Raw genomic sequence first — 26,048 nt, 5'->3', positions numbered from 1 at the left:
TTTGTGGAATGAGATTTAAAGACTTAAAAAAAATTTCTTACTCTTTAAGGAATGAATATATGCATATATTTTATTAAATCAATGTTTGCAGGAGCATTTTCATGGTGAAATATCTCCAAATAGGTTAGTTTTGTGCATTCTGTGACAAGAATGTATCTCGTTATGCTAGGATGTGTCATTCTTATGGTGGGATTGGAAGGCAGTTTTTGAATATAAATGGCAAACCCTCAAGATGGTAGAGAGAATCCATCAGTTTGAGCCCCAATTGTTAACTAACTAGCTTCCAGTGCAATAGGGATGGTTTGCTGAACCGTAGGGTGCTCCATCTGTGCTCACGAGTGTACCGCAGAAGTCAAACATAGCTTCTCAACTCCTCCTTCTCCATGGTCTCTGCTGCCCCCTTCAGTTCTTCCTTGTGCAGGCGAGCATGAAGCTGTCTGATCTGCTCCATTTAGTTCTTTATTGTTTTATGGACCCTTTTTTGGTTTTTGGTCCATTCATGGTTTTTTTATGCAGCTTCAAGGGACTGCTGTGCCTGCCTGGAGAGGAGCAGACATTTCATTCTGCAACTGGCAGGTATATCCTGAAGATTTATGGAGGCAGGGTTCTGGGCCCTCAGCACTTGCTTGTTCCTTGACTTGGTCAGGATCTTGAATGCATCTAGTTTGCTTTTAAATCCTAGAATGGTGGATTCCGCAATAAGCGGAGAGCATTCCAGGTGTCCACCATTCGTTGTGTGAAGCAGAACTTCCTGATATTTGTCCTGGACTTGTCCCCCCCCCCCTTAGCTTCAGTCCATGTCACATTGGACAATGTAAATAATTTTTTTTCCTGCTCCATTTTGTCGATTCCTTTCAGTATTTTGAAAGTCTCGATCATATCCCCTCGAAGTCTCCTTTTCTCAAGTCGTTCCTCGTATTCCAAGTTCTCCATACCTTTTATTAGCTTCGTTGCTCGTCTCTGCACCCTCTCCAGCAGTTTTATATCCTTCTTTAGGTTGGGAGACCAATGTTGGACACAGTATTCCAAGTGTGGTCTGACCATTGCCCTATAAAGCGACATTATAACTTTCTCCGATCTACTCGTGATTCCTTTCTTTATCATGCCTAACATTCTATTTGCTTTCTTTGCCACTGCCGCGCATTGTGCTGACGGTTTCAGGGTCCTATCTATCAGTACACCCAGGTCCTTTTCTTGTTCGCTCTTACCCAGAGTTGCACCTGACATTCTATACTCGTGTTCCTTGTTCTTTCTGCCTAAATGCATTACTTTGCACTTTTCCATATTAAACTTCATCTGCCATTTCTCTGCCCATTTCTCTAACTGACACAAGTCACTCTGGAGTTCCTCGCTATCCTTCTGCGATCTGATTGCCCGGCATAGCTTTGTGTCATCTGCAAACTTGATGATCTCACTAGATGTTCCTTCTTCTAGGTCATTGATGAAAATATTAAATAAGATGGGCCCAAGTACCGAACCCTGGGGCACACCGCTAGTCACTTTCTCCCAGTCTGAGAACTTCCCATTTATGCCCACTCTCTGCTTTCTGTTCTCCAGCCATTTGCCTATCCATCTTAGTATATCTCCCTCTATTCCATGGCTTTGTAGTTTCCTGAGAAGTCTTTCATGTGGAACCTTGTCGAACGCTTTCTGGAAGTCCAAGTATATTATGTCCACCGGTTCTCCACTATCAGTTTGTTTGTTCACAGTCTCAAAAAAGTGAAGTAAATTCGTCCCTTTCCTGAAGCCATGTTGACTGGCTCTCATCAGGTCGTGTGTATCCAAGTGCCGGACTATGCTATCTTTAATCAGTGCTTCAACCACCTTTCCAGGGACAGACGCAAGACTCACAGGTCTGTAGTTGCCTGGTTCTCCTCTTGATCCTTTTTTGAAAATTGGTGTGACGTTCCCTATCTTCCAATCGTCCGATATGTGTCCAGTTCTAATTGACAGGTTGGCAAGTTTTTGCAAAAGCTCTCCGATTTCAACATTCAGTTCTTTTAAGACTCTCAGGTGAATTCCATCACTTTTAAGATTGTTGATCTGGTAGTATATCTGGTCCAAGTCCACTTCTACTGTGGTGAGGCTGTCCTCTATTACTCCTTTGAACACTTTCACTGCTTCTGGTATTGTTGCGGCGTCCTCCTTCGTAAAGACAAGACGCAAAGAAGGAATTTAGTCTGTCTGCAATTTGTTTGTCTTCCTTGATGTACCCTTTTCTTCATGGGTCATCCAGCGGTCCCACCGCCTCTTTTGCAGGTTTTTTTTCCTTTTATGTATCTAAAGAAGGAAGGGCTTGAAATTTTTGCCTCTTGCGCTATTTTCTCCTCATAGTCCTTTTTGGCATTCCTCACCGCCTTGTGACATTTCTTCTGATCATCTTTGTGTTTGTTCTAAGCTTCTGTTGTTTTCGTGCATTTCCATTTTTTTAAAGGAGTCCTTTTCTTTTATGGCTTCCTTCACCTCTCTAGTAAGCCATGCCGGTTCTTCTTTGCCTTTAGTTTTCCTTTCTTTGGAAATCGGCGGAATGTAGAGATTTTGTGCTTCCTTGATAGTATTTTTCAGTAGGGACCATGCCTGATCTACCGTTTTTTAACTTTGTCCATCTTTTTCTTGAGCCGTTGTTTCACCATGGCTCTCATGCTATCGTATCTTCCCTTTTTAAAGTTTAAGGTCGTGGTTAAGGTTTTGGTACGTTTCCCTTTCCCGATGTCAAGTTTTAAAGTTGATCATGTTGTGATTGCTCATCCCTAACGGGACCGTGACTTCTACTTCTTTTGTCGGTCCCATAATGCCATTTAGGACCAAGTCCAAGGTTACGTTTCCTCTCGTCTGCTCTCCCACCATTTGTTCCAGGAAGCAGTCTCCTAGCGCTTCCAGGAATTTGGCCTCCTTGCTGCAGTTCGAGGTTCCCAGGTTCCAGTCTATCCCCGGGAAATTGAAGTCTCCCATGATTATTACATTACCTGTCTTACGTTCTTGTTTAATTTCCTCTATCATTTCTGAGTCTGTCTCCTCAGTCTGTCCTGGGGGTCGATAGTAAAGGCCGATTTTTGTGTCTGCACCATTGTGTCTAAGAATCTTGATCCAGAGGGACTTCAGCTTCTCTGTCCTTTCCGTCGTAGCCTCCCTAACAGTTTTAAAATACCATCGTGGAAGCCCAGACCAGATGTATTCCACGTATTATCAAAGGTAGAAAGAAGAGGAAACTAGGGCCGGCATGGTTAAAAGGTGAAGTGAAAGAGGATATTAGAGCCAAAAAAAATCCTTTAAAGAATGGAAAAAGCATCTGAATGATGAAAATAAGAGACACAAGCACTGGCAAATTAGATGCAAAACATTGATAAAGACAGCTAAGAGAGAATATGAAGAGAAACTTGCAAAAGAGGCAAAAACTTATAACAATATTTTTAGGTACATCAGAAGCAGAAAACCTGTGAGGGAATCCTTGGGACTACTGTATGATCAAAAAGGGCGCTCAGGGAGGATAAGGCCTTAGCGGAGAGCCTGAATGAATTCTTTGCTTTGGTCTTTACGGAAGAAGATGTAAGAGGTCTTTACGGAAGAGATGTAAATTGGTTTTCCAGGGTGATAATGTGGAGGAACTGAAAGGAATCTAGATGAATCTGGAAGATGTACTAAACCAAAAAGACTCGAGGAATGGGCATTGACATGGGCATCGACATGGCAGATGAGGTTCAACGTGGATAAGTGTAAAGTGAAGCATGTTGGTAACAAAAATCTCAAGCACGAGTACATGATGTCCAGGGCAATACTTGGAGAGAGACCTCCCAGGAAAGGGACTTGGGAGTTCTGATCGACAAGTCGATGAAGCCGTCTACGCAATGTGCGGAGGCAGCAAAAAGGGCGAACAGAATGCTAGGAATGATAAAGAAGGGGATCACGAACAGATCGGAGATGGTTATCATGCCGCTGTACTGGGCCATGGTGCGCTCTCACCTGGAGTACTGCGTACAGCACTGGTCGCCGTACATGAAGAAAGACGGGTTCTACTTGAGGGTCCAGAGAAGAGCGACTAAGATGGTTAAGGGGTTGGAGGAGCTGCCGTACAGCGAAAGATTAGAGAAACTGGGCCTCTTCTCCCTCAAACAGAGGAGATTGAGAGGGGACATGATCAATACATTCAAGGTACTGAAGGGGATAGACTTAGTAGATAAGGACAGGTTGTTCACCCTCTCCAAAGTAGGGAGAACGAGAGGGCATTCTTTAAAGTTGAAAGGGGATAGAATCTTTACAAATGTAAGGAAGTTCTTCTTCACCCAGAGAGTGGTGGAAAACTGGAACGCTCTCCCGGAGGCTGTCATAGGGGAAAACACCCTCCAGGGATTCAAGAAAAAGTTAGACAAGTTCCTACTGAACAAGGACGTACGCTGGTAGGGCTAGTCTCAGTTAGGGATCTGGTCTTTGACCAAAAGGGCCGCTATGTGAGCGGACTGCTGAGTATGATGGACCACTGGTCTGACCCAGCAGCGGTTTTCTTATGTTCTTATGTAAATCGACAAGTTAAAAAGTGATAAATTGCCAGGACCGGATGGTATATATCCCAGGATACTAAAAGAACTCAAACATGAAATTGCTGACCTGCTGTTAGTGATCTGTAACTTGTCACTAAAATCGTTTGTAGTACCTGAAGATTAGAGGGTGGCCAATGTTACGCCGATTTTTAAAAAGGGTTCTAGGAGAGATCCAGGAAATTACAGACCGGTAAGCCTGACTTCAGTGCCGGGCAAAATGGTGGAAACAATTGTAAAAAATAAAATTGTGGAACACATAGACAAACATGATTTAATGCAGGGATCTCAAAGTTCCTCCTTGAGGGCCGCAATCCAGTTGGGTTTTCAGGATTTCCCCAATGAATATGCATTAAAAGCAGTGCATGCACATAGATCTTGTGCATATTCATTGGGGAAATCCTGAAAACCCAACTGGATTGCGGCCCTCAAGGAGGGACTTTGAGACCTCTGATTTAATGAGACAGTCAGCATGGGTTCAGTTGAGGGAGATCTTGCTTTACCAATCTGCTTGACTTTTTTTGAAGGTGTGAATAAACAAGCCTTCCTCAAGAGTCCAAATAGAAAATGTTGATGTAATATGGAAATGTAGAGCTAGTTTTCCCGAATCTTTAAGGGGCAATGTGAAGAATCAAGCCAAAAGCATGCAGCTGATGCACAGTTAATCTTCGTTCAAGGAAAGGAAAAGCTCAAAAACGGACAAAAACTGGAACAAGCACAAACAACATCAACACAGGTGCCATAAGGAGGTAAAAGAGGCCAAAAGGGACTACGAGGAAAAAATAGCCAAGGAGGTGAAAAACTTCAAGCTGTTCTTTCGATATATTAAGGGGAAACGACCTGCGAAAGAAGTGGTGGGACCATTGGATGACCATGGAATAAAGGGAGCGCTAAATGAGGACAAAGCAATCGACGACAAACTGAACACATTTTTTGTGCCTGTATTTACCGAAGAAGATTTACACAGCATACCGGGACCCATCAGGCTATATGCTGTAAACAAAGATGGAAAGCTGACAGGATTGACGGTCAGTCTAGAGGAGGTGTGTAGACAGATTGATAGGCTTAAGAACGATAAAGCCCCGGGACCGGATGGCATCCATCTGAGGGTCATCAAGGAACTGAAAGGGACTATAGCTGAACTGCTTCAACTAATAGCCAATCTGCTGATCAAATCGGGAAAGATTCCGGAAGACTGGAAGGTGTCGAATGTTATGCCGATCTTCAAGAAAGGCTCGAGGAGAGATCCGGGGAAACTACAGACCGGTAAGTCTGACTTCGGTACTGGGAAAGATGGTAGAGTCACTGATAAAGGACTGCATCATTGATCACCTTGACGGACACAGGCTGATGAGGACCAGTCAGCACGGTTTCAGCAAAGGCAGATCGTGTTTGACGAAATTGCTGCACTTTTTTGAGGGAGTAAACAGACAGATAGACAATGGCGATCCGGTCGGCATTGCGTATCTGGATTTTCAGAAGGCGTTTGACAAGGTTCCTCATGAATGACTACTTCGGAAAATTGCGAGCTATGGAATCGAGGGTGAAATACTCACATGGATTAAAGACTGGCTGGAGCATAGGAAACAGCGAGTGGGGGTGAATGGACAATACTCGGACTGGAAGAGTGTCACTAGTGGGGTGCCGCAGGGCTCAGTGTTTGGACCCGTGCTCTTTAACATCTTTATAAACGATCTGGACATTGGTATGACGAGTGAGGTGATTAAATTTGCGGACGATACGTAGTTATTCAGAGTAGTGAAGACGCAGGGGGATTGTAAAGATCTGCTACGTGACATAATCTGGCTCGAGGAATGGGCATCAACATGGCAGATGAGGTTCAATGTGGATAAGTGATGCATGTAGGTAACAAAAATCTCATGCATGAATAAAGGCTGTCCGGGGAGATACTTGGATAGACCCCCCAGGCAAGAGACTTGGGAGTTCTGATCGACAAATCAATCAAGCCGTCCACGGTGGAGGCGTAAAGGGTGAACAGAATGCTAGGAATGATGAAGAAGGAGATCATGAACAGATCGGAGATGGTTATCATGCTGCTGTACTGGGACATGGTGCGCCCTCACCTGGAGTACTGTGTCCAGCACGGTTCGCCATACATGAAGAAGGACACGGTACTACTCGAAAGGGTCCAGAGAAGAGCGACTAAGATGGTTAAGAGGTTGGAATAGTTGCCGTACAGCGAAAGATTAGAGAAACTCGGCCTCTTCTCCCTCAAACAGAGGAGATTGAGAGGGGAAATGATTGAAACATTCAAGGTACTGAAGGGAATAGACTTAGTAGATAAAGACAGATTGTTCACCCTCTCCAAGGTAGGGAGAACAAGAGGATAGATTCCGTACGAACATAAGGAAGTTCTTCACCCATAGAATGGTAGAAAACTGGAACGCTCTGCCGGAGTCTGTCATAGGGGAAAACACCCTCCAGGGATTCAAGACAAAGTTAGACAAGTTCCTGCTGAACCAGAACGTACGCAGGTAGGGCTAGTCTCAGGGCACTGGTCTTTGACCAGAGGGCCTTCGCGTGTGTGGACTGCTGGGCAAAATGGGTCTGACCCAGCAGCGGCAATTCTTACGTTCTTAATCTCTCATCTTTAAAAGCTGAACAAGTTATTTATGAGTTGAAATTTTTTTTTTTTTGTCCTTTTTATAATTAGTACTTATGTATCAAAACAATAGCCATGTATGCTAGTATTTTATGCTTTGGGTTTTTTTTTTAAAATAATTAGTACACATGTAAAACAATAGTCAAGTACATTAGCATTTTCTAAAATTATCTGACCAGGATGTAGACCATTTGGTATCAATTGAAATTAATTTGACAGAGTTTTTGGAAGATAGTCAGGATATGATCCAGACAAGGTCTATCTACCCTGATGATAACATGCATGAGTGAGATGGATAAGATGTTACTAATGAAATTATATTTCAAAAATAGATTAATGAAATTTTGTGAAGTTCTCACAGGAAGGGGTGCGGGACCAGGCAGGCAACCTGGTGTGCCGCTATGCCTCAAGAGAACGAAAGAAGAGGCAGCCGAGTCAGCTGATAGGAAACGTCGGGAACCAGTCAGCAAGCCAGCCTTGCTGCGAACAGAAGTGTAAAAAAAAAAAAAAGTGCACGCGAGGGGTGGCGGGGAGGAGGAAGAGGGCCAGGGCCTGCCTGTCGCCTGCTAGCCAGCTGAGGGCACCGCTTCCAGTGAGGTAGGGCAGCCACACTAAAAATAGGCAACCTGGGGGGGGGCACTTTGGGTATTCGCTCCATAAGACACACCCTAATTTCCACCCACTTTTGGAGGGGAAAAAAGTGCGTCTAATGGAGCGAAAAATACGGTATCTGGGTAATCTGATCTTCCCTTGCTTTTAAAATACAAATCTGCTAGGGCAGGAAATTCTGTCTTAAGTCATAAGTATTAAATAGAAGGAGATGGCATAAGATACCTAGACGCCAGTTTGTTTTCTATTCAGACAGCAGGGGGTGTCCATAGTATAGCTGAGTTTTTGTGCGGTGTCTCAAAAGGTCTGCAGGAGCAGCTGTTCCTCACACTGTAAGTCAGCGAGACTGTGTAACTATAATTACACCTCTTCTCTAAAGAACTCATGTTGTACTGTCAGTTGTATTCAGCCAGTACACTGCCTATGGTATATTTTACTGACTCTTTGTACCTTATCCTTTGTTCTAAGTTTGATCTGGCTTTGATTTGAGGTGTTCAGCTTAGCAGCAAGTTTTTACTGCAGACCCCTCAAAAATCAACTCTGTATGTCAACCACTTTAGGAATTGGGTCACGGTTCTTTCTCCTCACTCAAGGAGGATTGTTTTCATGCTCCTTCCTTTCCCTTTTGTTGTCTGTTAGGGGTCCCAGCTGTAGGGAAAAGATGCTCCAGCTCTATTATCCAGTGCATTTGATAACTGTTTATTTTCAAAGCTGGAATGCAGTATCATAGCCTCTTCACAGGAGGGGCTTATAGCAGCTGTATTAATCTTGTGAACGTGCATAAGGGTGTAGAACTGGTTTTGTCAACCCAATTTTTGTTACCCCCTTCCATTTTCCCATGTTTCCTCTCTTCCCTGCAGGTAATGTGAAACATTATATGCTCTTTCTGTATGATTCCATTGTGCAGCAGTATATGGACACACTCAAGCTAGCGATGCCCGCACTGATCTATACGCTCCAGAACAATCTGCAGTACATCGCCATATCCAACCTTCCCGCTGCCACTTTCCAGGTCAGTGAATGGCCAGGTCTCAGTGAGCCACTCTTTACTACACAACTGAAGGAGAGCCTTAAAATGCATTATGCAAGGTTTTGGGGATCTGTGGGGAGGAGACATGATCACAGGAGAATGGCATGGGATGTCCCCTTAAACCTCAGCTAGTAGGATCCGTTTCAGAGTAGGCCAACTCCTAGTTGTGGCAATGCTTCCCTATCCAGGGGTAAAAACTGACCTGGAGAGTTGGGTTAGATGCCTCTTAACTGCATATCACATCTTGCCTTTTAGAACGCTTTCTGTGGAATTTCTCCTCCTTTTGATTTATTAAAACTTTTCTAATATTTGCATATTTATCTCATAGCCCTCCTGTCTCTTCTTTTCTCCAGCCAATACATTCCAAATAACTCAAGCTTCTCTTTATAGGGTTTGTGTTGCAAGTTCTGTATTTTGTAGCCATCCTCTGAACTACACTTCTCCTCCGTGTCCGCGGGGGTTAAGTGCAGAGCCGGAAATGTGGAAAAATCGCTAATAACTTTTCGGCCAGCTCTGACCCACCCCCGCCTCCCTCCTTCGTCCCTGGAACCTTTTCACAAATATTTTGCCAGAGAAAGCTAGTAATTCCCTGTCTCTGAACTTGTTAAATGTTCAATTTTAATAAAGGCTTCACTATTGTACTTTTAAACAAATCTGGATATGAACCTTCTGAAAATGATATACTCTATCAATCAGTACTGCTGCTTGATTAGCTATGTGCCAGGAGGATGTCTGCCCACCCCGCCTCCCTCTTGCGTCCCCAGAACCTTACCTGGTGGTATGACATATGGTGTATGTCTCGAGACTACAATGGGAGCTCATGGCAGCCATTTTGATGATGGCTCTGCACAAGACAGGAGCATAGGGAGATCGCTCATGCCCCGCTTCACCGCTAGAGCACCAGATGACTTAAAAATAGCCTGAAAAATGAAAATTGATCTTAAAAAAAATTGTGAATAACCAAATCCACAGATACTGAAACTGCCGATTTGGAGGGAGAAATGTTCCATCCTTTCAATTGCCATAAAAGGCTATGACCCCCAGAACTTGAAACATTGTAATCAAGATGGTGTCTCAATAGAGATCTATTAATGAGCAATGTGAGTAAGTGCAGGAATAGCCTAGTGGTTAGAACAACAGGCTGAGAACCAGTCTTTTCTTCTCCAGTGCTTAAGATACAGATAACTTTATTTTTATCCTTTCTAATAAAAATAAAAATGGCTTTTCCCCCTTTCCTCCATTCCTAGACTTTAGCATGTCTGTGTGGGGAATTTGGTTGAAAAAGCCATACAGTGTATGTGAAGTGTGAGTGTATCTTTTGTAGTGTGCATATTTATCTCCAAGCTGTTTCTGTGAGAATGTTTGTGTAGGTGTATTATAAGATTGGGGAGTCGGGTATGTATGAGAGTATTTTAGATTTTGGGTGAAGATGTGGATTGTTTTCTCTTTGTACTTCCCCTCATTCACTCTGTCCCACCCACCCTTGCATTCATTCTCCTCCCTTCCCTACATTCTGTCAATTCCCTCCCCCATCACCCTTTCTCTTCCCCTTCCTTTCACTCCAATTCATCTTTTTTTTTTCTTCCTTCTTGATGAAGTATTACTCCTTTACTTGTCAAGGTTGGGTTCCCTTCAACATTTTTCGCTTTTAAACACTTTGGACATGATGGGGGCTCAGAATAATGTTCCTACTCTGTTAGAGGATGAGACCTGCCCCCTCTGTCATCTACAACTCCTCCAATTCGACTGCTACCGTGTCCTCCTTCATGTACGGGAAGGAATCTACCATCCCCCGGACAGATGGAAGAAATGTTTTCAGAGATTAGGAAAGCTAGAGAAATGGGCAGCACTATAATAATAGGTGATTTCAATTACTCAAACACCTCAGGAAAAGGGCATTGACTGGTTAAATGTTACATCGGGGAGTGCTAGAGAGGTAGAATTCCTAATGTTATAAATAAATGCTTCTTGGAGCAACTGGTCCGGGAACTGACGAGGGGGTGCTATTTTAGATTTGGTCCTGTGGAATGCAAGACATAGTATGGGCGTTAACTGTGCTGGGTCCGATGGGAAACAATGATCATAATGTTGCAAAATAAATCTACTGTAGGGGTGTTTAATTTTTGAAAGGGTGACTGATAAAATGAAGAAAATGGTTAAAAAGAAGCTAAAACGATCAGTTGCAAAGGTTAGGCCTGTAAACCAGGCATGGATGTTATTTAAAAATACCGTTGTGGAAACCCAGACCAGATGTATTCCACGTATCAACAAAGGTGGAAAGAAGAGGAAATGAGAGCCGATGTGGTTAAAAGGTGAAGTGAAAGAGGCTATTAGAGCCAAAATAAACCCATCCTTTAAAGCATAGAAAAGGATCCGAATGAAGAAAATAAGAAGAAACACAAGCACTGACAAGTTAGATGCAAAGCATTGATAAAGACAGCTAAGAAAGAATATGAAGAGAAACATACAAAAGAGGCAAAAACTCGTAGCAATTTTTTTTAGGTTCATCAGAAGCAGAAAACCTGTGAGGGAATCTGTAGGACCGTAGGATGATCAAGGAGCGAAAGAGGTGCTCAGGGAGGATAGAAACATAGAAAAATGACGGCAGAAAAGGGCCACAGCCCATCAAGTCTGCCCATTCCAGTGACCCTTCGCCCTGATTTTGCCGACCCACCCCCTCCTTTACATCATTAGAGATCCCATGTGAATATCCCATTTATTTTTAAAATCTGCCACGCTGTTTGCCTCAATCACCTGCAGTGGGAGTTCATTCCCACTGCAGGTGATTGATAAGGCCCTAGCGTTTACGGATGAAGATGTAAGAGATCTACCTGAACCGGAAGTGGTTTTCAAGGGTGATGCGGAGGAGCTGAATAAAATCTCAGTGAATCTGGAAGATGTACTGAGCCAAATCGATAAGCATTTGAAACTGCTACAGCACCACCGGGAGCAGCCTTGCCCCGCACCGAAACCAGCAGGTTTCCAGACACAGCGGGAGCCCCGATCCTGCAGTGTGGGAGCACAGCTCTGCCTCTCCCCCCGATCCTGCGGGGAGCATTTGGAGCTGCTACAGCACCACCGGGAGCTGCCTTGCCCCGCACCGAAACCAGCGGGCTTCCAGACACGGCAGGAGCCCCGATTCTCAAGAGCGTGGGAGCACAGCTCTGCCCCTCCCCCGATCCTGCGGGGAGCATTTAAAACTGCTACAGCACTACCGGGAGCTGCCTTGCCCCGCACCGAAACCAGTGGGTTTCCAGACACAGCAGGATCCCCGATCCTGCAGAGCGTGGGAGCACAGCTCTGCTCCTCCCCCCGATCCTGCGGGGAGCATTTAAAACTGCTACAGCACCACTGGGAGCTGCCTTGCCCCGCACCGAAACCAGCGGGCTTCCAGACACAGCAGGAGCCCCGATCCTGCAGAGCGTGGGAGCACAGCTCTGCCCCTCTCCCGATCCTGCAGGGAGCATTTGCCGGCAAGCCTTTGTGAAGCTGCCGTGGTGAAACGCCGCGATGAAACGCCTTGAGAAAAACTACTCCAAAAACTCCCTGAAGACCACATACAAGACAGGTAACTTCCATTACTGGCCCTTACCTATTCGTTAACGTACTTTACTTGGCCTCAGCACAATTGTATTTCTCCACCCTATTGTACTGTATTGCTCGACTCCACAGAATTGCTAACCTCCCCCCTTTTTCCTTCTGCATACTTTTAAAACTGCTCTCGACTCCACAGCATTACCATAAGCTTCCTCCTCTACACTCTTGCACAATTGTTCTCTTACTGCACATACCAAAATGGCACTCCTGCACCACAGCCTTATCACTCTTCTGCTCGCTTTCTACTTAACCGGCTTAAAAAGTAAGACAACTGCTCAGCCTTTCCTCTTCCCAATCCCCATCCACTACTCCTCAGTTCGCAACTTTATGACCAAACCCCCAATAATGCAACACAGGGTCCTCCAGAACCACTCAGAACCCAAACCACCTGTTATCCCAGTCCTTACAATGTCCCACAGAACCAACAGATCCTACTTCAAAAAAGACCGAGTGCTGAAAAACTGTGCCCTCTCTCACCCCATCACCAAAGTTCCACCAGCTTATTCCAACCTCAGGGGTTGCTACCTGAATATAAGATCCATGAGAAACAAATCCCTACTAATCTATGACTGGCTGACCGACTACAGCCCCGACTTCATACTACTGACAGAGACTTGGCTACTCTCAGACGATGACGTCATCATCCAAGAATGCCTACCCTCCAACTACAAAATCCTATCCCTAGCAAGAGAAAGAGGCAGGGGCGTAGGTCTAGCCATAATCTTCAAAGACCATTTAATCTGCACCATGCTAAGCTCTAAATCCTCCACATACCTAGAAATCCTATCCTTAAAGTTAACCTCGGAACTACTAGCCGATGCCCTAACGATCACCCTAGCCTACATCCCCCCCTAAAAAATGGTCCACAGCAAAAGAGGAATTTTATGAATTCCTATTAACCAACTCACTAACAGGCCCTCTGAACCTCCTTAGTGGAGACTTAGAGCAATCTAACCAACCAGAGATCTCAGAATTCTGGTCCGTTCTAGCCACACTAGACTTTCCCAAACCACCTCCAGTAATAACCCACAAGAAAGGCCACCAATTAGACCTGGTAACTTTAATCTCAAAACACTCGACAAATCCCTACATAAGATGGAGATCAGAAACTTGGTCTGACTCTCTATGGTCAGCCCACAAAATATGCAACTTCGAATTAGTTTGGCAATTGAAGACAACCTCAACCACAACGAAAGAAAAGATCAGATCCACTCCACTTCACACCAGTAGAGGCAAGATTAACCCTACTGAATTCTGGTCGCACTATGACATCACTCATAACCTAGATGAGGAAAACAATCAATTTATGTGCTCCTGGATCAAAACCAGCACCCGCATACTAAAACGAAATAGCCCCACTGAAAAAAAGAAGGAAGAGACCTAGACACCTAACAGGCTGGTTCGACCCAGAGCTCCTAGAGATAAAGAGAGAATTAAGAAAGTTAGAAAGAAAATGGTCAAAACTAGGAACCCCAGAGACTAGAAATGCCTGGCACCAAAAGCTGAAAAGCTATAAAATCTCAGCCAAAGAAAAGAAAAGAACCTTCTATGCCAACATAATTGGTAACACCTCCATAAACAGCAGCAAACTTTTCAGACTGGTCCATGACTTATATGACATTCAATCTCACATAAACCTGACAGAAGAATCCACAGTGACAGCTGACAACCTGGCAGACTTCTTCAACACCAAAGTAAATAACTTAAGACACTCTATAACGGATTCTCCAGACTCCCACTGGGACTACTCCATTCCACAAGACCTAGTCGCTGCCAAAACAGACATGAACTGGTCCAACTTTAGTGAGACCGATTGGCAAACATTTAACAAATTCTACAACAAATACGTCAAATCATACTGCAGATTGGACACTTGCCCCCCAGATGTAATGAAAGCAGCCCCAATCATCTTCAAAGTCAACCTACAACTAACCGCAGGAATATTTCCCAAAAACTTAGGTCAAATTGTAATAACACCCATTAAAAAGAACAACAAAGAACCACCCAACAACCTAACCAATTTCAGACCTATCACAAACATCCCTCTCACGGTCAAAATAATGGAAGAGATAGTAAATGCTGAACTAAACTCATATTTAGACAAATTCAACTTACTGCACAACAACCAGTCAGGCTTCAGACCTGGTCACAGCACCGAAACAGTCATGGCCTCACTACTTAACCACCTTTACGCCCTCCTCACCCAAGGTACCAGCGCCATGATCCTACAACTGGACCTAAGTAGCGCCTTTGACCTAGTAGATCACACCATTCTTTTGAACTGCCTAGAAACCACAGGCATCACAGGCTACGCTCACAATTGGTTCCAGGGATTCCTCAGGAACAGATCCTACCAGGTATTCAAAGATGACAAACTTTCCCATAGCTGGAATAACAACTGCGGATTACCTCAGGGTTCCCCTCTATCCCCAACCCTCTTTAATATCTACCTCAGCTCATTAGGAAACCTGCTACAAAGCCTAGGGCTCACCTTCTACATCTACGCAGATGACATTACTGTAGTGATTCCACTAACCGGCCTACCGTCACAATTCTCCAACTCCTTAACCAACATCCTAAATCAAATAGAGCGCTGGATGATGGCCTTCAAACTGAAACTGAACACAGAAAAAAACAAATTCTTCCTGGCATCACCCAACGAAAAGATAAAAGAAAATTCAATTCACCTACAGAGCCGAGAATACAAAATTGACCAAACCATAAAGATTATGGGGGTAACACTTGACAAACACCTAACCCTGGAAAACCACACAAACCTACTGTTTAAAAAATGTATTTTGGTCCTCTGGAAACTTCGCACTATTAAAAAATTCTTTGATGAAAAATCCTTCCATTTACTAGTACAATCATCCATCTTAAGCACCCTAGATTACTGTAACATCATATACCTAGGAGCTTATAAAAAGAACCTCAACAAGCTGAGATTAATTCAGAACACCGCGATCCATCTAATCCACGGTTTAAAAAAATGGGAACACATTTCCCCTTATTATCTGAAACTCCATTGGTTACCCGCAGAATCCAGAGTCCTCTTCAAGTTTGCTTGTTTTTGCTACAAAGCTGTCTTTGGGATTCTTCCAGCGTATCTAATTTTCCAGTTCTCCCCCAACGAGTCCAACAAGAGCACTCGCAGAACAAACCTATTTAATTACCCCTCCTTGAAATCTTACCAATACAAAAAGTTTCTAGATAGAATGTTATCATTCCAGGCAGCTAGGCTGAACACATGGCTTGGAATGCCCATACTTGAGGCCACTACATATGCAGACTTTAGAAAATCACTGAAAACTCGACTGTTTAACAAATTCTAAATTCCCATACCCAACTCTTCCTCGCCATGACCCTTCCACCTTGCCCCTTAATTCCAAGGCCCGAAACTAATTATACTTTCCACCTTGAATCTCATGTACTGACATAATGTATCTTTATTGTAACCCACCTGCACCCCATGTACTGACAAAATGTATCTTTATTGTAACCCATGTACTGACTAAATGTATCTTTATGGTAACCCACCTGTATCCCATACACTGACAAAATGCACCTTGATAGTAAACCACTTGTATTGTCACCCACTTGCATCCCATGTACTGACAAAATATATCTTTACTGTAACCCTCTTGTATCCCATGTACTGACAAAATGAATCTTTAATGTAAACCACTTGCATCCCATGTACTGACTAAACGTATCTTTATTGTAAACCGCTTCTATCCCATGTACTGTCAAATGTATCTTTATTGTAAACCGCTTCGAACCTCACGGTATAGCGGTATATAAGAAATAAATTATTATTATTTTAAATCGCCAGGACCGGATGGTATACATCCCAGGATATTAAAAACTCAAACATGAAATTGCTGACCTGCTGTTAGTGATCTGTAACCTGTCGCTAAAATCATCTGTAGTACCTGAAGATTGGAGGGTGGCCAATATTATGCCGATTTTTAAAAAGGGCTCCAGGGGAGTTCTGGGAAGTTACAGACTGGTAAGCCTCACTTTGGTGCCGGGTAAAATGGTAGAAACGATTATAAAAAAATAAAATTGTGGAACACACAGACAAACATGATTTAATGAGACGGAGTCAGCATGGGTTCAGCCAACGGAAATCTTGTCTCACAAATTTGTTTGACGACTTTGAAGGTGTGAATAAATATGTGGATAAAGGTGAGCTGGTTGATTATAGTGCTTCTAGATTTTCAGAAAGCTTTTGATAAAGTTCCTTGCGAGAGGCTCCTGAGAAAATTAGAGTCATGGGATTGGTGGCAAAGTTCAGTTGTGAACTAGAAAACAGAGGGTAGGGTTAAATGGTAATTTTTCTCAATGGAGGAGAGTAAACAGTGGAGTGCCGCAGGGGTCTGTACTGGGACCGGTGCTATTTAACTTATTTATAAATGATCTGGAAATTGGAATGACGAGTGAGGTGATTAAATTTGCAGATGACACTAATCTGTACAAAGTTGTTAAAAAGGATGCGGATTGTGAATAACTGCAGGCAGACCTTAGGAAATTGGAAGACTGGGCGTTCAAGTGGCAGATGAAATTAATGTGGACAAATGCAAAATGATGCACATTGGGAAGAATAACCTGAATCAGTTACCGGATGCTTGGGTCTACCTTGGGGGTTAGCACCCAAGAAAAGGATCTGGGTGTCATTGTAGACAATACGATGAAACCTTCTGCCCAATGTGCGGCGGCAGCCAAATAGCAAACAGGATGCTGGGAATTATTTTAAAAAGGGATGGTTAACAAGACTAAGAATGTCATAATGCCCCTGTATCGCTCCACGGTGCGAGCTCATTTGGAGTATTGCGTTCAATTCTGGTCTCCTTATCTCAAGAAAGATATAGTGGTGCGGGTGGGTATTGGGGACCTCATTGTACTGCTGGTGTCACTTATTGTGCTATGTTGATCTGTTGCCTGGTTCTTAATGTTTGGCTGTTTTGTATTTGTGATGTCACTGATATTCACATTACTGTTTTATATTTCAAAATTTTCAATAAACATTTATTAATTAAAAAAAAAAAAAAAAAAGAAAAGATATAGTGGTGCTAGAAAAAGTTCAAAGAGCGTCCAAGATGGTAAATGGGATGGAACTGCTCTCGTATGAGGAAAGACTAAAACAGTTAAGGCTCTTCAGCTTGGAAAAGACGGCTGAGGGGAGATATGATTGAAGTCTACAAAATCCTGAGTGGAGTAGAACGGGTACAAGCAGATTGATTTTTCATTCAGTCAAAAATTACAAAGACTATGGGACACTCGATGAAGTTACAGGGAAATACTCTTAAATCCAATAGGAGGAAATTTTTTTTCACTCAGAGAACAGTTAAGCTCTGGAACGCATTTCCAGAGGATGTGGTAAGAACGGATAGCATAGCTGGGTTTAAGAAAGGATTGGACAAGCTCCTGGAGGAAAAGTCCATAGTCTGTTATTGAGAGAGACATGTGGAAGTCACTGCTTTCCCTTTATTGGTAGCATGGAATATTGCTACACCTTGAGTTTTAGCCAGGTACTAGTGACCTAGATTAGCCACCGTGAGAACGGGCTAATGAGCTTGCTGGACCATTGGTCTGACCTAGTAAGGCTATTCATATGCCTTAGCAATCAAAATGGAATCTGAGTCTAGAGAAGAATTTATGAATACTGTAGATTGAGGAGTGACTAAAAGACTGCCTCAAGCTTGGTCTTTGTTGTCACTTCAAGAACTTTGGCAGTTTGTCACCATGAGGAAGCAATCAGAAGCTTTTAGCCAATATTCCCTGCCTAGAGGATGATTTGTTTAAAGAGAAGATTGAGGATGTAACTCAGAAGATCATGAGGACTCTGAGATTATTGTCCGTAAAAGCTTCTAAATCTCAACCAAGTAAAAAGTTTTACAACCCTTCTCTAAACGGAGGTATATTCCACCTACCACCTCCGCTAGAGCTCTACAACAGAGACCACAAAAATCACAATCTCAACCATCGTTTTGACTCCATTGTAGAGAGCCTATCCAGCATTACACAACCTGCACCTCAGATTATCCCTATAGGAGGCCATCTCACTCAATTTTACCAATGATAAAAAATTTTACCTGGATAAAAAACGAAAACCTAGACTGCCTCTTCCTCACAGAAACCTGGCTAAAATCGGACACAGACCCAAGAATTACAGAAATCTGCCCTCAAGGATACAAAATTACAGTGACCTGCAGAGAGGGAAAAAGAAGAGGTGGATTAGCGATCTTACTCAGACTCCCTAACCTTAAACATATTGGAAAAAACTTCCACCCCTTACATGGATCTTTTAGCATGTCAAATCTCTTCCACCGCACTGAAAAACTCACTAAACTGCATGCTCTGTTATATAACACCGGGAAACTGGGCCATGGTTAGATCTGAATTTGAAAACTTCATATACCAAAACTCACTTACAGCAGCACACAATCTTATCCTAGGAGACCTAAACCTTCATCTTGAAGACCATTCATCCAAGCCAGTAGACAATCTACTTTCTTTCCTCAGTGCCCTATCCTTCCAAATTTTAAACCCACAAACTACTCATGAAAAAGGACACCAACTGGACATTGCAGCCTTCATGACCCATCAAACATCTACTTCAGAAATTCAAATGTCTAATGGAACCTGGTCCCCATCCCTCTGGTCAGACCACTACACTTACACCTTCAACATCATCTGGACCAAAAACAAATCCAAACCAATATCCAAAATAGTAACCTACACATCACACAAACACATCGAGTCCGCCATTTTCTGGTTAAAAGTAGACGAAACAATCCAAGAAGATAACCCCAAAGACTTCATTTCACACTGGGGCTATTTGAGCAACAACATCCTTGATGAACAAGCCCCACTTCGAACCAAAACCAGAACATGCAGACGATCAGACCAATGGTTCGACGAAGAAATACTCCTACTCAAGAGACAATGTAGACGTCTGGAAAGAAAATGGAGAAAAACCAACCAAGATCACACAAAAACCGCCTGGAAAAAAATTAACAAACAATACAAACTTCTATTAAAAGAAAAGAGAAAAAAACATTACACCAACCTAATAGGCACGGAAACCCAAGACACCAAAAAACTATTCCAAATATTAAAAGATCTAACTATGCTTTCTTGGTAGATAAATGGAAGGACTATGCTTTTCACAATGCGTCTCATAGGGGTGACTCATTTCTTTACTGGGAGGCTGCTAAAGTGGTGTTGCGGGGTGAGATCATTGCTTACTCTAGCCGAAAGAAAAAAAGGCGCGACCGTCAGGTGCTCCGGCTGGAGCGCCAGGTTCAGGATGATCGTCGCCGCTATGGGGCTCATCCCACCGGAATCAATAGAGCGTTATTATTGGCTTCGCAGTTGTCGTTGCGGGAACTATTACATGATCGGGCTATGAAGTCTTTGGCATACTATAAATTTCAACTGTATTTGCATGCTAATAAGAGCGGTAAGCTTTTGGCAAATTTGATTCGACGTGCTAAGGGGTTTTCCCCAATTCTCCATCTCCGCCGGGCAGATGGTGGTTTGGTCCACAAAGATGAGGATATGGCGGCGGTGTTTCACCATTATTTCCAGGAGTTGTATGCTGCTCCACCGGTTTCTTCGTTGGCGGGTGATCTTTATTTGGATCAGGTCTCTCATCCGGTGGTGACAGACGCTCAGAATGCGCGTTTGCAGGCTCCTTTTACAGTTGAAGAGCTATCGCTGGTTCTTGGTAGTTCTCCGCTGCAAAAGGCGGCGGGGCCCGATGGCTTTCGCAGTGAATTCTATAGACTTCTACTTGCGGACGTGGCCCCAGTTCTGGTTGATGTGTTTAACACTGCGGTGCGCGAGGGGGCTCTCCCGCCTTCTCTTCGGGTTGCTCAGATTGTGGTTTTGCTTAAGCCCGGCAAAGACCCATTAAGGGCCTCCTCGTATCGCCCCATATCCTTGTTGAATGCTGAAGCTAAATTCTTTGCTAAATTGTTGGCCAACCGGTTGGCGGGTATTTTGCCCTCACTGGTGGCGGAGCCTCAAGTTGGGTTCGTCAAAGGTCGGTCGTCCACTCGCAATTTACGTACTATATTGGCTTCGCTGGAGTGGGTGGAGCGGGAGAAGGTTTCTTCTTTGTTAGTCAGTTTTGATGCCCATAAGGCCTTTGATAGGGTTTTGTGGGATTTTTTGTTTTGTACTCTTCAACATTATGGTATGGGAGGTTTCTTTAGTGATGCGGTGGCTGCGTTATATCATGATCCGCTGGCCAGGGTGCTGGTTAATGGAGTTTCTTCGGCGGTGTTTCCAATTCAGCGGGGTACTAGACAAGGCTGCCCCTTGTCTCCTCTTCTTTTCGTGCTCACCTTGGATCCCTTAATTCACGAAATCTCTGCTAATCCGGCGGTTCGGGGTGTTTCTCTTGGCGGCCGAGAGTTTAAGATTTCGGCATTTGCAGACGATTTGTTGGTTCATTTGACCTCCCCGTGGGAATCCTTTCCTGCTCTTATGTCGCTTTTTACGGAGTATGGCGATTTTTCGGGCTTCCAATTGAATTACGATAAATCTTTGGCATTAGCTACTGCCGAGGCGGTGCGCTTGGAGTGGCCGGGGCAGTTTCCTTTACGGTGGGCGGCTGGTGGATTCAAATATTTGGGAGTGCAACTCACGAGCAGTGTGGGACGGTTATATCGTGCTAATGAAGATGTTTTGTTGGCCGCTACGGAGGGTTGTTTTGCAAAGTGGATGTCTCTGCCTCTCTCTTTTTATGGTAGGGTTCAGTTGTATAAGATGGTTATTTTTCCCCGCTGGTTGTATGTACTCCAGTTGCTGCCTCTTTGTCTGCGTCGTAGCGATCTTCAACGGCTTCATAGGCAGCTGACCCGATTCCTCTGGCAAGGCAAGAAGTCTCAGATATCGATCTCTTATTTGTTCGGCTCGGGAAGGATCGGTGGTGTGGGACTCCCGGATATCGGCCTCTATAATTTGGCTTGCTTGCTGCGATTTTTGGGAGACTGGTGCTTACGGAGTGATGACTATCTTTTTCGGGACTTTGAACATGCTCTTTTCTCTCCTTGGCACTTGTTTTCGTTGTCTCAGTTACCTGTTCGCCTCTTGCCCCCCGCGTTCCGATCTAGTTTCATCCTTAGGTCGTGGCGTTTTTCTTGGAAGGCATTGGTAGGGTTACTGGGGGGGACCATCAAGTTTCGGATCAGTTGTCTATACGGGGGAATCCGCAGTTTCTGCCTGGCTGTGATAACTCGGTCTTTGTGCGATGGACTGGAGAGGGTTTTCTTCTTCTTGAGCATTTATTGGATGAGGAAGGGGCGATGAGACCTTGGGGAGATTTTCCCATGCTTCATTCTTTGGGTGTGGGAGGTCTGTTTGCGTACCGGCAAATTCATCATTATGTGAGGTCCTTGGCGCGCCCGGGCTTACGGTTTCGATTGGGTAACCAATTTCGTCTATTTTTTGCCCAATTTTATGCTTGTGGCTTGACGGTGTCTGCGTTGCATGGGGCTTTGCGGCGGCTTACTCCTCAGAAGTCTTATACGGCTTTGGAGAACCGCTGGGGTAGAGATCTGGGCATACCTGGTGAGTCCTTGAACTTTCCTTCCCTTATTGGTCGTATCTCTTCTATTTCTATTAGTGCAGAACTGAGGGAATGCCAATTTCGAGTGGTGTATAGAGCGTATTTTTCCCAAGAGCGGGTCCACAAGGTTGGGGGCATTTCTTCTCCAATCTGCCCTAAGTGTACACTGGGTTGCAACTCCTTTTTTCATGCATTTTGGGGATGCCCTCGAGTGAAAGTCTTTTGGAGAGCCATACTCCGCTTTTTGGAGCGGCTGGTTGGTCACGCTATTCCGATGTCTCCGGTAGGCTTGCTTTTGGATAGATATGAATCTTTGCGAGTGCCTGCTCGGAGACATCGGTTGCTGATCCGGAAGGGTGCTGTTATAGGAAAGAAGGTCATTCTTAGCGTTTGGACGCAAGACATAGCGCCTGCTTACTGGGCTTGGAGGAATCGTTTTCATAATTTGATGCTCTTGGAGCAGCGCCATGCTCGATTATCTGTCAGGCGGTCGAAGATTTTCCTGCAGACCTGGGACCCCTACATTTCCTCGCTTTCCCCTAGGGCCAGAAGTCTGGTCTTGAATTCACTCTGTTGCTGATACCTTTTGCTCTCAGCTGTTTTCCCCGGGTTGGTGGGTGGATGTTTGGGAGAGTGTGAATGGTGGGTATGAGTGGTTGGAAGTATGTGGAGTTCAGTGGGTAGGGTGGGATTACACATTGTGGGTGGGAGGATGGGATTTGGTTCTCTTGTTTTGTTTGATCTGTGCTGAGCGGCATAAGCAAACAGCTTGCTCAGCATAATCCTTTCTTGCTGGGGGGTTTTTGGGTATGGATTGGGTCTCATGGTGTGGGTTTGGGTTGGGGTGGGGGTTTGGGCTTTGGAGTGGGTGGGGATTGGGGGGATTCTTTGGTTGGGGTGAAAATGTGTTTGATGGTACGTTTGGTGTTCGCGACCTTGTTGTATGGTCGTGTTGTATTGTGTATTTACTGCTGATGTGCCAATAAAACATGATTTATACTAAAAGATCTAACTAACACCATAACCTATTTGACCACTAACAATAACTCCTCCCCTTCAGCCTCCCTCCTAGCTGAACACTTCAAGAATAGAATTACAAACACCAGAGCTACTCTCATTAGTAACCCAACCCACCTACTTGAAGTCACAATACTCCCCACAGAAAATGAATCTTGTGCTGCAGACAGATCTTGGTCCCAATTCCCTAAGATACATTGGACTGAATTCAACATACTCTACAATAAGTACAGCCACGCATCATGTGAACTCAACCACTGCCCGCCATATCTCCTGTCATCAGCGAGCACTAAGTTCCGTACCTTACTCCTACACTGGATACAAACCATGCTCACAGATGGCATTTTCCCGAATGATCTCAGCGAAATCATCATCACCCCAATCTTAAAAGACCCAAAAGGACCAACAGACCTCTCATCCAACTACAGACCAATAGCCTCAATACCTCTATATATCAAACTAACAGAAGGATTAGTAGCCAAATTCCTCACCAACTATCTCGAGGACCATAACTTACTCCATCCCACGCAATCCGGCTTCAGAACTAACTTCAGCACAGAGACGCTACTAGGCTCCCTTATCGACATAGCAAGACAACACCTCAGCATTGGAAAAAAAAATGCTGCTCATACAGTTGGACCTGACGGCAGCATTTGATCTGGTAGACCATAACATCCTACTGCAAATCTTTGACTCAATAGGCATCTCAGATAAAGTATACTCATGGTTTCAAGGTTTCTTAAAATCCAGAACATACAAAGTAAAAAAATCAGACAAAGAAAAATCCAAACCTTGGTCCAACCCCTGTGGCGTTCCACAAGGGTCCCCACTGTCCCCTACTCTCTTCAACCTATATACGGCCTCTCTTGGTGTTTACCTGAACAAACAAGGCCTATCCTCTTATAGCTATGCTGATGACATCACCATCCTCATTCCTTTCGACCAACCAATGCTCTTAATGTCAGACACACTACACAGAACTCTAGCTATAGTTATGACTTGGATGGAAGACCACAAACTGAAACGCAACCCAGACAAAACTAAATTCATCCTCCTAGAAAATAACAAAATCCCAACCATAACCAACTTAGAAATCAACTCTATCAACTACCCTTTGCAAACTACCCTAAAACTTCTAGGTATGACTATTGACAGAGGCTGCACCATGCAACCACAAATTAACAAAACAATACAGAAATCTTTCGCAGTTATGAGAAACCTTAGACAAGTCCGAAAATTCTTCGAAAAAACACAATTTCAGCTCCTAGTACAATCTCTAATCCTAAGTATCCTAGACTATTGCAACATCCTCTACCTCCCCTGCCCTGCAATAATGATTAAACAACTACAGACAATTCAGAATACAGCTCTGAGGCTCGTCTATTCTTTGAAAAAACATGATCACATTACTGAGGTATTCATCAATTCTCATTGGCTTCCAATCCAGGAAAGAATACAATTTAAATTCTACTGTATACTATTTAAAACTATAAATGAAGACAGCCCAAACTACCTAAACGACCGCCTCATCCAAACCACCTCTACCAGGCATAGAAAAACACACACTCCATTCACTTACCCCCCAATCAAAGAAGTAAAACGGAAAAAACTATACAACGGACTACTGGCTACTCAGGCAGCGAAGATAGACAACCAAGTCTCCAACCTATTGACAACAACCCCAGACTACAAGATGTTCAGAAAGGAAATAAAAACTATACTCTTCAAGAAATCCCTTAATAAAGCTTAATACCATGATAAAGCTTAATCCCCCTCTTACGATCCCCTCCCTAATCCCAGATCCTACTTTTCCCTCTCTTGGAAACCTTCTCTGATCTAACGTTGTAACCCTTCTTCCATAACTCTTTTTGTAATCCGCTTTGAACCGAAAGGTAATGGCGGAATAGAAATATGTAATGTAATGATAGTCCTTCATAACAGACCATTGGATACTTGGAGTAGTCAGACAAGGTTATACCCTGCATTTTCAGAAAAAAAAACTTCCAGTCCTCTTTCAATTCCTTCTCCTACTATACTATTATTTCTAGAGCACTACCAGATGTATGCAGTGCTGTACAGAGTCACAAAGGAGACAGCCCTTGTTTGAATGAACTTAAAATCTAAACAATCAAGACAGCCAAACAGGTTGCCAGATTAGGGGTTACAGTCAGAGGGGATGGTTAAACTGCTGGCTAGGGAGGTGAGCAGAGGGGAGTAGGGTTGAAGGCGGTCTCAAAAAGGTGGGTTTTTAGCCTACTTTTGAACAACGGAAAGGGTGTGGCAGATGAACTTCCATCAGAAAACTCTCCTTCACCAAAAGCTATCAGCCCTCTTCCAACTCAATGCCATCAAACAAGTACCTTTATAGGAGAGGTGTTGAGGGTTCTACTCAATAGTATTGTCTCATACCGAAAAAGACAGAAGGTCTTCGTCCAATTCTAGACACCTCCGCACTCTCAACAAATATTTTGTAAAATGAAAAGTTTTGAATGTTATCTTTAGGAACACTATTACTATTGATAGACAAGAATGACTGACTTTGTTCTTTAGTTTTCAAAGAAGCGTACACTCGCCTATCTATTCTGCCTGTTCACAGAAAATACCTTTGCTTTCAGGTAGGAGCACTTCACTTTCAATATAAGGTCCTCCCATTTGACATAGTGTAACCATGGGTTACAAAATAAATTTGAAATATGTTATAGTTTACCCAGGGCAGAAGTCCTGACAGAAGTTTTTCTAATATTTTAAAGTGAAAAGTTTTATTTTGTTATTAACCAGCAAAATTAATGCTGTATTTGCCTGACTGACAGTAAGAATTCTAGAATGCTGATGTCTGCATGAGGTCTGATGATCTCATGTAGAAGTGAGCAGTGCTGGTCAGGATTCTAAGACTGCCAGAGAGAGCAGTTGGGTAGTGATCAGTCTGGAGGACAGGTTGGTTTGGGGTTGCTTGAGAATAGTTTAAGATACATCGTGGGTGGAAAAAAGTTTAGGGAATTTTTTTTTTTTTTTTATAATATTGATTTTTAAACAAGAACAGTGTTATATAAATAAAAGAAC

The 26,048-nt window shown here is 43.6% G+C and overlaps 1 protein-coding gene across 1 annotated transcript in view; it reads left to right on the top strand.

Moving 5' to 3' along the window:
* SLC35A2 (solute carrier family 35 member A2) overlaps positions 1 to 26,048 on the top strand; it is a 98,033-nt gene that overhangs the window by 48,154 nt on the left and 23,831 nt on the right. Inside the window, exon 3 of the mRNA XM_033922862.1 lies at positions 8,625 to 8,776. Within this exon, the coding sequence (XP_033778753.1) occupies positions 8,625 to 8,776 (152 nt within the window). The remainder of the gene's footprint in view (positions 1 to 8,624; positions 8,777 to 26,048) is intronic.

Source organism: Geotrypetes seraphini, chromosome 1, assembly GCF_902459505.1.
Source record: "Geotrypetes seraphini chromosome 1, aGeoSer1.1, whole genome shotgun sequence".
In the NCBI taxonomy this organism is placed as follows: domain Eukaryota; kingdom Metazoa; phylum Chordata; class Amphibia; order Gymnophiona; family Dermophiidae; genus Geotrypetes; species Geotrypetes seraphini.
The sequence above is the reverse complement of the archived record's forward strand: the minus strand, read 5'-3'. Positions and strand labels throughout refer to the sequence as shown.